Here is a 15447-nt window from a genome sequence, read left to right on the forward strand (position 1 = left end):
AGAAAAAAACTCAACACCACCATCTAGTGGACTGTAAAGAAATTGATTTTGTTATTCTACCAAATAGTATAATAAAAGATCGATACTTGGCGTCTGTGTATTGATAAAATATCGCAATACTATGCTGTATCGATTTTTCCACCACCCCTAATGGATTGGGTGGAGAGATGGATGGGTGGGATGGACTGGGTGGATGGGTGGGATGGACTGGGTGGAGAGATGGATGGGTGGGATGGACTGGGTGGATGGGTGGGATGGACTGGGTGGAGAGATGGATGGAAGAGATGGACTGGGTGGAGAGATGGATGGGTGGGATGGACTGGGTGGAGAGGTGGATGGGTGGGATGGACTGGGTGGAGAGATGGATGGAAGAGATGGACTGGGTGGAGAGATGGATGGGTGGGATGGATTGGGTGGAGAGATGGATGGGTGGATGGATGGGATGGACTGGGTGGAGAGATGGGTGGGTGGATGATAAACAGACAGATAATCTCATTGCTGAAATCAGTTTCCTAAAACTACCTCAAAATATTTTATAATGTTGTTTTTAGAATAACAATTATCAATTAATGTCAATGAAATGTCTACTGACTCAAAAATGAATAAAACTTTAATAAAAACAAATAAAAATTAGGAGCCTCTATCAGACACCCGTGACCTTTAGCAATGAGAAGACGACAAAGAGCTCAAGATTAGCCAAGAGTCACTCAATAAATCGGAGTTCCTCAGTGTGCCTGTTTATCAGTCATGTGACGTGTTGAGCACTCAGAGACGCCCGTGAGCCAGAGGCTTCAGTTTAATGACCGGCTCTTTATCTGCCTGCTCGGGGGGAACGACAGAGGAGGATGATGTCATCACCTTGTTGGCAGCATCAATGAATTTCACACCCTTGTACGTGATGGAGAGGACGATGGTGGGGATCTTCCTCATCTGTTCTGTCGACCTCTGAGAGAGAGCAAGAGAGAGAGAGAGAGAATTATAGGACGTTTGTCAATGTGTTTCACAACATGTGGGATTAATATAATACCCAGAATATTTCAATAAATATGCATTGATCGATTGATTGTATGGCAAACACCATAACATATTCTGTCCCAACATTTTCATTACTGTAAAACAGGGGCCCATTAAGGGGGCCTCAGCAAACATCCAAAGGAGGCACATGATGGCTTAAAAGTATTTAAATTAATACATCATTATTAATATATTAAATTGTTTACTGTAACTAAATTAAAAATGTTTAAAAAATGAATAACATTCAGTTTTCATGCAGCTTCAAAACTTCTGGTATTACAAAACGAACAATTCGTTAATTAACTTAATTTATCAACACTTCCAGTTTCTGTTAATAAAAAAGTCTGAAACAAGCAGCTTCATCACAGTTGCAGGGGGAAAAAACTAAAATATCTTTTTATCAATATATATCGACATCTTCAAATATTATGTGGGACAGTGGACAGCGCTGAATCTAAAAGCTTGAGAACGACTGCTGTTAAAAACAAACAAACAAATAAATAAATATGAAAAATATATCAAGATAATCAAATAAATAGTAAACATAATATTTAAATGTATGTACAAATGTACATAATATTTTAATGTATCTAAGTTTCAAGTAAAGCTGGCAGAATTGGAAGATCGAGAAAGACGCAATAACGTTCGGATTGTTGGTCTTGCACCGAACCGTGAGGGAGGTGACGCGATACGCTTTCTCCAAGAAATGCTTCCAAAGTGGATCCCTTCGCTCTCAAACAGGCCGATAGAGATCGAACGGGCCCACCGCATCTATGGACAGCAGAGGTCCACGGAGACGGGTCGCACTATGATTTTTAAAGTGCTGAGATATCAAGACCGTCAGGCTATCTTAGACAGGGCTAGAGAGGTGAGCAAGAGGGGACTAATTCTGGATGGCGAGAATCGGCTGAAATTCTTTGCTGACTACAGTGCTTATGCTTTGCAAAAACGGAGAAGCTTTGCTGATACACGGAAGGAGTTGCGGGCAGCAGGAATCCAGTCTTTTCTGATTTACCCATCAGTCTCACATCAGTGGAACGTATGATGCCGTCACGGTTCCGACACATAAGTGGGGGAATAGTCAGCGGTCTGGGAGAGGGGGGAGGGGGGAGTTTCGTCCTGCCATGTATTTTCTCTTTTATGTTAGTAACGAAATGTGCAATCAAAGAACTTCTGTTTAAAACAAATTATTATTTGACCTTTAATATAGTTCAAGTTTACAGTCTCTTTGATAATGGTTACGATTTCAGTTATATCTGTCAACATCAGAGGTTTAAATAGTCCAATAAAGAGAACTAAGTTTTTGGATAGTTTACGCAGAGGCTGCGTAGATGTGGCTTTAGTCCAAGAATCTCATTTAAAAACAACCGACGTTGCTCGTATACAAAACAAATTTTATAAAGTCATTGCTGCGTCCAGTGATGGCACAAAAACAAAGGGATCTCTTATACTCATTAAACGAAACCTTCCTCTTGTTATTGAAAAATGTAGTAATGACAAATCTGGTAGATTGAGCTATTTCTGTACAAATATTCAAGGTAAGAAAATAGCTTTTGTCTCCGTCTATGCCCCAGCAGTTTTTGATGTAAACTTTTTTCAGTGGTTAACACGCAAGTTGCTGCTCTTAAATGAGCATGCACTCATTATTGAAGGAGACATGAATACACTTGGAGATTTGATGCTTGATAAATCCACTACTATATTTACTAAATCACAAGAGATAACATCAGCAAATTTTAAGTCTTTTATGCAAACCTTTAATCTCGTAGATGTATGGCGTGTTCAGAATCCATTGGCTAGAGATTACACTTTCTTTTCTTCGAGACATCAGACACATTCTAGAATAGATTATATTCTATGTTCTCGTGAATTCAGGATGTGTTTTGAGAGCATTGCAATCCTTCCTGCTGTAATATCTGACCACAACCCACTGCTGACAACGTTTCTTTACTGCTCACATGATAGATCTCCAAGATGGCAATTTAATACAACTCTTCTACTAGATTCTGGGTTTTTAATAGATTTAAGAAATAAGTTGAAAGACTTTTTGAACATAAACCTTAATAGCGTGGATAACCACATGATGGTATGGATGGCTACAAAAGGCTTTATTAGAGATTTTGTTATCACTTTTTCATCTCATTTAAACAAAGAAAAGCACAAATTGAGGAATTAGAACAAAGTTGCCTTTCCCAAGTGTCAGAGCTGAAGAAGAAATTATCAAGATCTGTTGAAAGTGCGTTAAAGAGTTCCAGGTCTAGGTTAAACGATCTGCTTCGAAGAAAGGCTGAATTCATTATGCATAGAGTTCGGCAGAATTATTATTATAATGGGCAAAGACCCAGCAAGTTATTGGCGTTGCCGTACTGAGCAGTGCCGAGCAGAGTCGTACCACGCAGTGGAAAAGCGCCATTATATTATAGATTATAGATTAAAAAATATATGCTAAGGTCTTAGCTTTACGTCTTGGAAAATGTATCTGTAAATCAGTTCATAGTGATCAATCTGGCTTTATTCCACATCGTTTGGCTGCAGACAATATACGTCGGTTGCTACATGTAATTAATGAAAGTAAAGATAAAAATTCCCCTTGAGCAGTTGTATCCTTAGACGCGAATAAAGCTTTTGATAGATTAAATTGGGATTATTTATGGAGGGTGCTAGGTAAATTTGGGTTTGACGAAAAATGTATTAATATGATACGAATAATTTATGATAATCCATCAGCAATTATAGCAACAAACGGCTTACACTCCCAACCATTTGATATCTTGAGAGGAATGAGGCAAGGATGCTCCCTCTCACCAATGTTATTTGCATTGTCCTTCGAACCTCTAGCTCAAAAAATAAGACAAGATCAATTTGTTCCATTTCAATTAAGGATACCCAACATGCAATATATCTCTATGCAGATGACATTTTACTGTATTTTTCAGATTTTGGTAAAATTCCAAACATACTTGAAACATTTAATTGTTTTGGGAAATTTTCTGGATATAGGATCAATTGGTCCAAATCATCTCTTCTACCATTAAATAAAAAAGCTCAGAATATCGTGATAACAACAACTATCCCAATCACGAATCAGATAACTTGGCTAGGGATTTTTATACGGCCTTCTCTAAAAGAAATTGTACATATAAATTATGATAAAGTCTTTCAAAAGCTTAAAAGAGATATTGACAGATGGAGGACACTTGCTGCATCATCGCAATCCATAGTCTCGACTGTAAAGATTAATATATTACCTAGGGTTAATTTTCTTAGGGTGCTTTCATACTTGGTTCGCTTGCCTGGTTCGAACCCGAGTTCGATTGCTCCCTCCTCCCCCTGCCCCCGCTGGACTGCGTTCATATTATTTTATTTGGGTCCGAACCGTGGTTCGTTTGCGTCATCAAGCCAGCAGCTGTTTACCCCGTTGCTTAGCAACGACGGCGCAGGAGAAGGCGGCAAATGCATAACATTGCTCTGCACTTTTATACATTTACGTTTTTTAACCGTTCTTTTTGTTTACAAAGCTTTGGTACATAACGGCACTTACGTCTGTCTTACGAATGTACTGCAGATACTCTAAAGAACACTGAAGGCGAACAGAAATGAGATATTCAGCTCTCTGTTTGCAGCGCGTCAGTCACGCTCGTCAGGAAATTGAGTGAAACACACAAACATACATTTTTATCAAATAATACGTCATTAATAGCGGTTCACTTCCGCGATTTGGTACGATTGCGTTCACATCAGCAGCGAACCGTACCGGAGTTCACATAAACCATACCCCAGACCACCCTTTTTAAGCGGACTCGGGTACGGTTCACGGGTGCGCACCCGAGTTCGGAAGACAGCGTTCACATCATCCAAACGAACCGAACTCTGACGTCAATTGAACCCGGGTGCGCACCAAAATTGCTAGTGTGAAAGCACCCTTAGTGCCATGATTCCTTTGCCACCTCTTTTAAAATGGTGGAAAAGACTTGACTCTTTAAATCGCACTTTTCTCTGGAATGGCAAACAACCAAAGTTAAAATTGGCTACACTGCAGTGTGCAGGGAGGTCTCTCCCTTCCCAATTTTGAGCTATATCATAAAGCATTCCAACTGCGTGCAGCCAAGACATGGTTTGACTCCACAACTTCCACACCTTGTAGAGAAATAGAAGCAGCAATTGTCAGACCAATTAGACTTGAAGATGTACTTTTCTCTGGACACTCTTTAAAGTACTGTAAACAATAATTCGGCCCCATTGTAACAAACACCATTAACACTTTCAGAGCAGTGGAGAATTTATTAAGTTACAAGAACAAATGGCACCTACAGACTCCCTTATGGCGTAATAGGACCATTAAATGTGGTTCAGAACCATTCAGATCTGAACAGTGGTCAAAGCAGGGAATAAGGACTCTTGCTGACATATGGGATGATAATGGCATGCTTAGCTTTCAAAATATAGTTGCATCTTTTAATGTACCTGCATCATCCTTTTTTTTTTGTTCTTGCAATTACGTTCAGCCCTCAGAGCATATGGAGTCCCTTGGGGGTCAGCTCTAGAAGCACATCCAGTTCACAGTTGGCTCTCTAATCCTTCTCAACAAAATGTAGTGTCCGCTGTCTATCCTTGCCTTTTTGAAGTTAAGCAAAAGCAATTACCACTGTACATGATCTGGGTAAGGGAGCTATCTGTGGACCAGATTGATTGGGAGATGGCATGGAAAAATATATTCTGTGCATCAAAAAAATTCAAACCACCAATTAATTCATTTCAAATTTTGTCACAGAATGTACTAGACACCAAAGAAACGTTTCCTTATTAAATCATCTCCTAGTCTTCATTGTAGCTTTTGTCCCTACCAACAAGTGGGAACATTCATGCATATGGTGTGGGAATGTGAAAAGGTTTGAGTTTTGGGAAAAAATATCATCAATACTGTCTGATATGATAGGAAAAGATATACCAGTGCAACCAGTTGTGCTTCTTCTAAATGATGATTCCAGGTTAGGTTTCACAGAGCTACAAAGAAAGATCTGGCTGGCAGGACTAACATCTGCCAAAAAGATAATTGCACAAAGATGGCTCCCTCCCCATACTTTATCTGTGCGACAATGGCTACTTCAGTTTCATGATATAGTAATGTTAGAACTCTCAACAGCCAGAATAAACCAAGCTAGAGCCACAACCCTTGAGGCATGGAAAGCGGTTGCAGATGGATTGACAGAAATGCTTCAAGATGGTAGAATTTAATTTTGGGGTATAATTTGGTTTTTCAAACCTCTGATGATCTAGGTGCTACTCTACTTATCCTGAGTTTGTTATGTTGCAGACTGTATATGAATTTATTTATTTTTGTATTTATTTTATTTATTATATTGTGATATTATTTATGTAATTTGATTTGATTGCAATCAATGTTTTATGTTTCGATTCCCCCAAAAAACATAATATTTAAATATAGTATTAGATACCATGCACCATGACAGTATTTGTTGTACTACTAAATTGAATCCATTTTTAGTAGTTTATTATTGTTATTATTATTCCCCATTTATAATTAAATATCAATTTAAACAAATAATTAATTAGTATTTTATATTACGGTAATGAGGACCTGAGAGGAAATGTACTTAATTTTTTATGAAAATAAATGTGATAATGCTAAAAAGCCTTATTGGTCCTTAAAATGTTGTTTTATTATTATTACCAATGGCCAATGCTAATATTTAAGGGACAGATTTCTTAAAAACATTTGTCGGCTCTGACTGTTTTTGTTTCTGTCTTTTCATTAAGTGCGACTGAACAGACGGCTCAATTTGACTACTTCTCTGCACTGACCGGCTGAGCAAACAGATCTGCTTGATTATTTATCAGAACAGCCTTTAAAGTGCAAATCTGCAGGCTGTCTCTCACACACAGGACAGTGCAATGAAGCCCATTTTCCACTTTCTGGACGGACCTTGTTAGCCAAATATTATGAAACTGTCCTTTTTTGCACTAGTGCCCCGTAGAGGACACGCATGGGTGGCATTTTCCCTGACAGTGCTGCTTGCTGCCCGTTCCAGAATATAATAATAATCTCAGCGTCCTGGCGTGACCCCTCACAGGAGACCTTGAGCTCTCACTGGCCGAAGACTCTGTGAACACCTACCCTCATTTTAGCACAGGCGTCCTGCGTTGACTCCGTTCCTCTTAGTTCTTTAATGAGCATCGAGCCCAGATACTGCAGAACGAGCGAGTCGGGACAAACCGATAAAGACAGAGAGAGAGAGACAGATTTCAGTTGGTCTCAGCTGGCAAAAGCAAACAGTTAAATCACATTATCTAAACACAATCAAGGGTTTGGATGATTTCATAACCCGTCATCTCAATATCAATTATGACTCTATTATTATATAAAGAGGCTGTTGTATGATATAAATATTATTACGTTGGCCTCGTAACCGCATGAATCGAAGATGAGCTTCTCGGGCTGATGGTGCCAGTTCTGGACCGGTGTGTACGGTGCCGCCAGACTCGGGGGTCGTAAGGTCAAGCGAGGCTCCCGCTGACGTTCCTCAAATCTCTCCTTTAGAGAGGAAGAACAATTTCAGGATAAACTGACCGAAATGTGCATCATTTGAGCAGAAACAGAAGGAATCGTGACTCACTTGTGGTTGTGGTCTGTCATTGGGCCGCTGTCGAATGGCCACGTCATATTCTGAGTCGGGACCTCTCCTCCTCCCAGAATCACCAGCAGGTAACAGGGGATCCATGGAGCGCGTGTAGGAGTCTGAGTGACTGAGAGGAGACGAGGTCTGGGACATGAGATCCTGACACTGCAAAAGAAGCGCTCAATGAGGGAGATCAGCCAGCCAGAAAGATGTCCTTGCCCAGAAATGAGCCCAGGAGAGAGTTCACAGTAAACTGCACTTTCTTATAGACTATAATCAGGGTTGATGCCAGATTTCATTTGTTGTGAATAAAAATGAGGCCGTGAGGGACAGAAGCGCAGTCTGTTCGATAAGGCAAACTGTTTTCGACCTGGGTGTTTCAATGGAGGAAAACACAACTTCCTCTAAATCTCTAGTGGACAAAGAGAATTGAATAGAATTTTATTTCACATTATGGTACGAGAGATAAGGGGAAGTGATGGGAAATTTTGAGAGATAAAAACTTCTTTGAAAGCATTTGCGGAGTCATATAATTCCCTAAGATAACTTAAACCAGCATAATTTAATAAAATATTAGTTAGTTTAGTTTAGCGAGATCCTGGACTCTGGCATGAACAGCATAGCGGTGAATGTATCTCACCTTAGCGATTATTGAAAATATGCAACTTTTCCCCACAGTAGGGTCAATTTCATACGGTCTGTTGTTTGTACACCAATCCCGTTCATTTTGCCATTTGTTGATGATGTAAGACTCTATGGTAGTTTTAAGATGTGAGGGTGGTATGAATATCTGTGGAAAGGGCTTCTTTAGCAACAGAGTCAGCTTTTTTGAAAACTCAAGGGGAAATGAGGAGAATTCAGCTTAAAATGTAGTTTCTTCATACAAAATATAATGTATTTTATTGTTTTATTATTATTATTATTATTTTGGAATGAGATTTGAGCAATTTCATTGTGAGATTCATCCAGTATCCTTCTGTGAAAGACAGAAATGCAGTCTGTTCAATAAGTAACACTGTTTTCGACCTGGATGATTCAGCAGAAGAAACAGAAAATACATCTTGCACATTTCTAGTGGACTGAAACTCTGGAAGGCATGGTTTGCGAAAATAAGACGTGACCTACTCGCTAATCTATTAAATGAAATTACTGACAAATGTATTTTATTTTTTCCTTTACATTTTTTTTTGTCATTGATAAGAAAGACTATATAAAAAATATGAAAATAACAAAGAACACTGCAAAATAATGAATAAAATAACTTCTGAATTTGTTAAACATATTTAAATTAATACACATTTACAGATCAAATATTTGGTCTATTATAGTTAGGGTTGGGTATCGTTAGAAATTTTCCGGTTCCGATTCCGGTTCCAGTTTTGCCTAACGATTCCGGTTCCATTTAAATGAACTATTATTATTTTTTACTATTTTACCTTAATTGAATGTAGTGTTGCTGGAAGGTAGTAAGTAATGTTGAGTAATGCATGTGCTTCAAAGTTGATGTTTTTTACACTATCAATAACATTTTGCTTTTCAAGCAGGAATAAGCTGGTTGGCCAAATAGTCCCTTGAGGGCAAAGACACTTGTTCATTTCCCTAAATTAATGAAATATTATACTTATAACCATGTATACACACACTGCCCCTATTTTACAAATTATAATGCAGTCAGGAGATGGTGTGATGCAATGAGTGGTTTCCACATTTTTAAACTTTTAAAATGCAAGAAAATATTTTCTATCACTTTGTTTATCACTCTTGAAATGACCTGTACACTAAATAATCTAACCCTCATACTTACATAACAATAGCAGTCTATTTATTTAGTGGTCCAAGTTGAAGTCAGTATGTATATTAATGACAATATGGAACAAATATAATGTCATTTAGTGGCGGCAGGAGCTGCGTGCTGCCGGTACATGTACAGTCAGACAAAACAACGTGCACATTTATCAAAGAAGCGAGTGCGCGTACAGTCGTGGAAAACGATGTGTTCGGCAGGTTTGTGACATCCTTTACGGGAAACGCCGGCGCAAGGCTGCTCACAGCGCTTGGTCACGTGTCGCACCAGAACCGTTTTCGGAACCGAAACTTAGAAATTGCTCACGGTTCCGGTTCTTTTAAAAAAACAGAACCGGTTCTGAATAAGAACCAGTTATCGGTTCCCAACCCTAATTATAGTTATGACTTTTTTTTTTCATTTTGCAAATTATAGTCAACTAAAATTACATATGCCATTGCAGCAAAATAGACTAAAATGAATCAATATGTCAAGCCAAAATATTTATAATATTTTCATAAAGAGACCAAACTTGCAACAAAAAGCTGTAAAATTAACTGCCTGACCTAAAACATGGCAAACTGAACAAACTGTAATTCTGTCCCTCAGAGTCTAGTTTTTGTTTACACCTACTCGTATGGTCTACTTTAAGTTCACTTTGCCTAAAGACTATTCTACAATGTGTTAATATTCCTGTATACAGCATTACTTACTCTGATCTGAGAGAGGCGGGGTGGTTTGACCGGAGGCTCCTCATACGGCCGTTCAGCTAACGATGCAATAATCCTCTTCCTGTGGCCCAACAATGTGATCTTCAGCACCTACAGACATAAAACACACACAAAGGCAAAAATTACACTCTTAATTTCTATTATGCAACATAAATACCCTGTTCCCCACTGAATAATTCAGAACCAAGTAACTGAATTTTTAAAAATAAAAGGAAAGCCAACTATGTAAATACTTCATATAATACTTATAAACAACAACAAAAGTCTATACAGATTACAGTAAATGTTTGAACGGTCTCACATTGACAACCTCCAGCTCCCACAGGTTCTTCACGCATTCTAGCGTGCGATAGCCGCTGGACAGGAAGTTCTGCAGGTATTCCTGAAGACCCAGGATGTCCAGCCATGCAGCGAGGGACGTGCTGCCGTCACAGCCTAATGCTTTCACCTGCAGAGTTCAAAACCAACAGAGAACTTACTTCAGACCCAGTACAGATAAACTACCGGCTGACAAACAACGGTATTATTATAATGATGAAAAGCTTACAAAATAATACTGTTAATGGCATAACGTGATTATTAGCATGAGACAATCATCGGCAAAGCATTTTAGACTGACACAGACCTTTGGTAAAGAACGTGCAGCACTGAGGATCTTCCTGCGATGTGCCGGATCCGTGATGCCAATTTCTCTCAGGTCTTGCTCTTCCATTACGTCATTTCCCTACACAAACATACATACAGACCCATTAGTTGAAAAACAAGACAAAAATACAATATACACAACACCAAAACAAAAAACCTAAATGCACAAGCCCAGATCAATAGTGTTTGGCAATAGTGCACCACCTGGTAAATGTATTTTTTTTTCTGAAATAAAACAAAACAAAAACAAGGTTCAATTCAATGTATTGCAGGGCACCATAAAAAAAACAGCAGCATTGATGGTCATCACTGAACCACATCTACTTTCATCAACAAACATATAAAAGGTCTCCACTTTATGGATTGAGGACGCAATAAATATCGCGCAGGACAGAGGCACACATCTCACATTGTATGAGTGCGCGTGTTTCATGTTTCTTCATCGATCAATGCCATATACTCTAAACACAGTGCGTCTAACACAGCAGCATCTGAGCGATCGATGTAAGACAGCGCAGAGAGTGATCTGAGGTGCTGATCTCACAACGAGAGACACACACACACACACACACAATCCCTTTATACACTCCATCCATTTAAGCAGGAAACACTGCGCATGACCCTTCATGCAACTGAAGTGTCTATCAGTCAAAGGACATCTAGAATATAATAAACTTGATTCAGACAAACAGTGAATGACAGTGTTTTGAGATGTGAACTGTGATTTACAGTGAACTGACCGATTTACAGTGCCAAACAAACTGAGCTTCTGTGTTTGCGTGTGCCCATTACATGAACCACAAACTCTATGCTGTGGAGAAAATAATGACGCCTTTGAGCACTGGCTGTCATTATGTGCCGATTGACAGAGAGAGAGTCCATTCAAAAGATACATACTGAAACAAAATCATTCAGTTGCAATCCATTCTTCAAGAGCATTTCACTGCTAAAATCAAACCAGAACCAGAACAAAACAAGCACTACAAAAAAAACAAACAAAAAAAACAATCCACGAACCAAAACAAATGCAAACCATAAAAAAAAAAAAAAAAAAAAATTACAAGAATCAAAAAAAAACCAATAAAACACTGACATCAAAAAGCAAACCACAAAACAAAACCAATGACAAGCAACAAAAAGCTAAACAAAAACAAAACAAGCAACAAAAAGCAGAACACAAAACAAGCAACAAAAAGCAAAACAAAACAAAAACAAGCAACAAAAAGCTAAACTAAAACTCAAATAGAAAGCAAAAACAGTAAAACATGAACAAAAAGCAAACCACAACAAAACCAATAAAAAAAAAGAACAGACAACAATAATTAAAAGCTTATCGTAGTATCCTAATCATGTACAGCGTGAAGTGAGAGAAAAGTGATCATGTCATCTGTTAATCATTTACCAGCTGGGTTTTTGTTCTAACTAGCCTCCAGTAAAATATAATTCTTGCAAAATCCTGCTCCTCATAATTTTCCTTTCTCTTTGGAGTGTTACAAGCTCTTGGTGCATAAAGGTCATGTTTTTGAATCATCGCTACGGCCGGACACTGCATCACAGTATGGTGAGGGGCGTAACATTTCCGTCACACGCTTGAGGTATTCGGCCAATCACAGCACACCTCGCTTTTCAGACCGATGAGCTTTGTAAAAATCTACGCGTTTCAGAAAGGCGGGGCATAGAGGAGAAACAATAATGTACAGTATGTGGAAAATAATGTGTTTTTTGAACCTTAAACCACATAAACACATTTCATTACACCAAATACACAAAATAATGTTCTTTTTAGCAGCATCATATGACCCCTTTAAACATAGAATATGTTTTGATCGCCTGTGATTTTGTCTCTTCACACAGCACTTCGGTGAACATACAAAGTAGAAACCTGCACACCTGCTGCAAGACATGCTGTAAGTCATACAGTTTTGGCTGGTGCAAGAAAATAGTGCCTTAATAATCACAAATGTCCTGTGCATCCCGCTGACGCTTTCCATTCCAAAATAGACAATGAAGATGCAGATCTGCTCTGAATCAAATAAGAGACATCTAATGCTCTGATGAACACAGACAAATCACTGTCCGTCATCACTCACTCCACTCAAACATGAGCGATCTGAACCACTTTAAGTCTCATCTGCTCATTCTGTGATAAAGTGCCCAAATCATTTAGAGTGAAGAAACTGAATGCAGAAGGGTCGGGGTGGATCAATCTGTCTCCGTTCACTTTTTATCTCTCGCTCGCTCTCTTTCCAATCCACTCAACTCTTCTTCTCTCATTATCAGCCTTCAGTACAGACTGAAATCAGATCTCTGAGCACAACACATATAGATATGGATGGGATAATGTGACAATGAAACAAATGGAGGTTGCACATTCAGTGGCTCCAAAACATTAAGACACTAAAGCGAGTTGCATCATAAAACAAACGCTGCTACAGATTTTCTGTAGCTAACTACTGTCACTTTCTTTCACTGACTTTAGGTATCATTCATGTTCAAATCACAAGCTAATATTTGTATACTTTGCGTTTAAATCCCAAAGCGCAGATATGTAACAGCGATGTTTGCCTTAGCAAACGGCAGTAATAAAAGCTTGTATGACTCACAGCTCCTGAGACTTTGCAAAGTTTGCAAATAAATCATGTTTTTTAGAACTATCCAATTTCACAGACATCTGAGAATAAAAATTTGATTCCAGTTGTGGAGAGATTCCTCATGACGGCAGAGGAGAAAATCAGCCACTAAAAAGGGAAGTCCACAAAACAACAGCTCGTATGAGCAATCAAAAGAAATCTGTGCACTTAGGAGCCCAGGAAAACCTCAGCGGAAATCTCCCTAGTGCAGAGGAACTTGAATTAACTTTGAGGAATGATGCAGATGCTTTATGACTACAGAGGAATTCATAATCATTTTGCACCCTAGCAATCATGTGAATGGCATCAAGTGTTGCCTTATTGAGAAGCACCAATTAGACGCTTAGTTCAGAGCACCTGCGCTTCTGGGTCAATGATAATTTAACAGACTTGACGTGGTGTGAATCCATGTGCAGCACTTATTATTATTATTATTATTATTATTATATATTATTATATAGTCACTTATTATTATCACCTTTAAATATGGACATACAAAATACAACATTTGTGAGTCAACATCCAATTATTTAAGACAACATCTGCTGATACTGATAGTTTGGTGGTTGTTTTTTCTGCTACTTTAAGACACTGATAAATACACAACTTCAAAAGAAACTTACATATCAAATTTTATTCTCTATAACACATTTCAATTTTTATTTAGATAATATAAAATTAAAAACCAGCTATGGAAAAATAAAGTGCTCTTAAACTGTATAAGATAAATGTAAATGTGAACCAATAGACTGCCACAATTAAAATGGATTAACTACTCATTCTTAAATATATGAAATTAATATGTTATATTAATATTTGTAAACAAAAAAACAATGAAACAAAAAACACCATATTTTAGTGTTGCACAAATAATTGAATTGAAGCTGCTGCGATTAACTAACGGTGAAAAGTGTTGATCACAGCATCCCATTTAAATACACTCCAGTTGTGTAAACAATCCCAAAAGTTTGTGATCAGTAATTATGATTTTGAAATAAATCTCTTATTCTCACCAGGGCTGCATTAACCATTGTGCGTCAATTAAAAAAAGTTACACATAGGTCCATAGTGGACAAAAATGTCCATGTCAAAAAAACTGTCATAAAAATGTGAAGCTAGGGAGCACAGAGTTAAGTTTGGTCTCATTTTAAAGAAGACCCATGGCAGATGAGTGTTGAAGTAAAAAAAGTTTAAAAAGGGAAACCAAAAAAAAACTTCTAGATGTTTAGGTTTATGAAAATGATTTATGAACGATGTTTTATATAAAATACATATTTTATGAAACATGTTGAACTCTATACCTGCTAGAAAATCAAAGCCATACATCTAAACAAGTTGTATTCAAAATTTGAGGTTGATATCTCACAAAATTAGCTTTCAGTAAGATTTTGTTTTGGCGCAGTACAAAATTTTCCCCATTAGATGCCAGCAAAACTCTGCTGGTGCACACAGTGGTTGGATTTGTGATTTGCAGTAGAGTTTTTCGCTCTCAAATATTACAAGAACACACACACACATTTTTTATTTTTTTATGACACACATACAAACCACACTCTGACATCCATACCAACACACCCACACAATTATAGCTGCATTATTTATCCAATTGGCTCTATAATATCCAGAAGCAGAAAACAGGAATTAAGCGAGTATTTGCTTTATAGGCCAAACCTGAAAAAAAATGGCACCATCTGGTAAAAAATAGAATGAATCTAATCTGCCAATAGAATGAAAGCCTATCAACAAAAAGTATTGATTTCATAAAAAAAAAAATCTTAACAGCAAACAAACACAGTACTGTATACATACGCAAAAACAAGTTCTAACACTTTAACACTTATAAAGTTGTATGATTTATAAGCTGTTTTCCTCATGGGGACCAAAAAATGTCCACACACACACACACACTCACTCACTCACGCATGCACGCACTCACTCACACACACTCACTCTCACACACACGCACTCACTCTCTCACACACACACACACACACACACACACACAC

General features: G+C 38.0%; 1 protein-coding gene across 3 annotated transcripts in view; it reads right to left on the reverse strand.

Moving 5' to 3' along the window:
* The window catches only part of LOC107752452 (ankyrin repeat and SAM domain-containing protein 1A-like), a 47642-nt gene that overhangs the window by 11929 nt on the left and 20266 nt on the right, over nt 1-15447 (reverse strand). For all 3 annotated transcript variants that reach the window (XM_016568425.1, XM_016568424.1, XM_016568422.1), the window contains exons 4-10: nt 10792-10890; nt 10468-10614; nt 10149-10256; nt 7650-7817; nt 7430-7567; nt 7151-7222; nt 859-945 (exon numbers count right to left, since the gene is read on the reverse strand). In XM_016568425.1, coding sequence (XP_016423911.1) covers nt 859-945; nt 7151-7222; nt 7430-7567; nt 7650-7817; nt 10149-10256; nt 10468-10614; nt 10792-10890 — 819 coding nt within the window. The remainder of the gene's footprint in view (nt 1-858; nt 946-7150; nt 7223-7429; nt 7568-7649; nt 7818-10148; nt 10257-10467; nt 10615-10791; nt 10891-15447) is intronic.

The sequence above is a fragment of the Sinocyclocheilus rhinocerous genome, unplaced genomic scaffold, assembly GCF_001515625.1.
Source record: "Sinocyclocheilus rhinocerous isolate Xijiao unplaced genomic scaffold, SAMN03320098_v1.1 scaffold2246, whole genome shotgun sequence".
Taxonomy (NCBI): Eukaryota; Metazoa; Chordata; class Actinopteri; order Cypriniformes; family Cyprinidae; genus Sinocyclocheilus; species Sinocyclocheilus rhinocerous.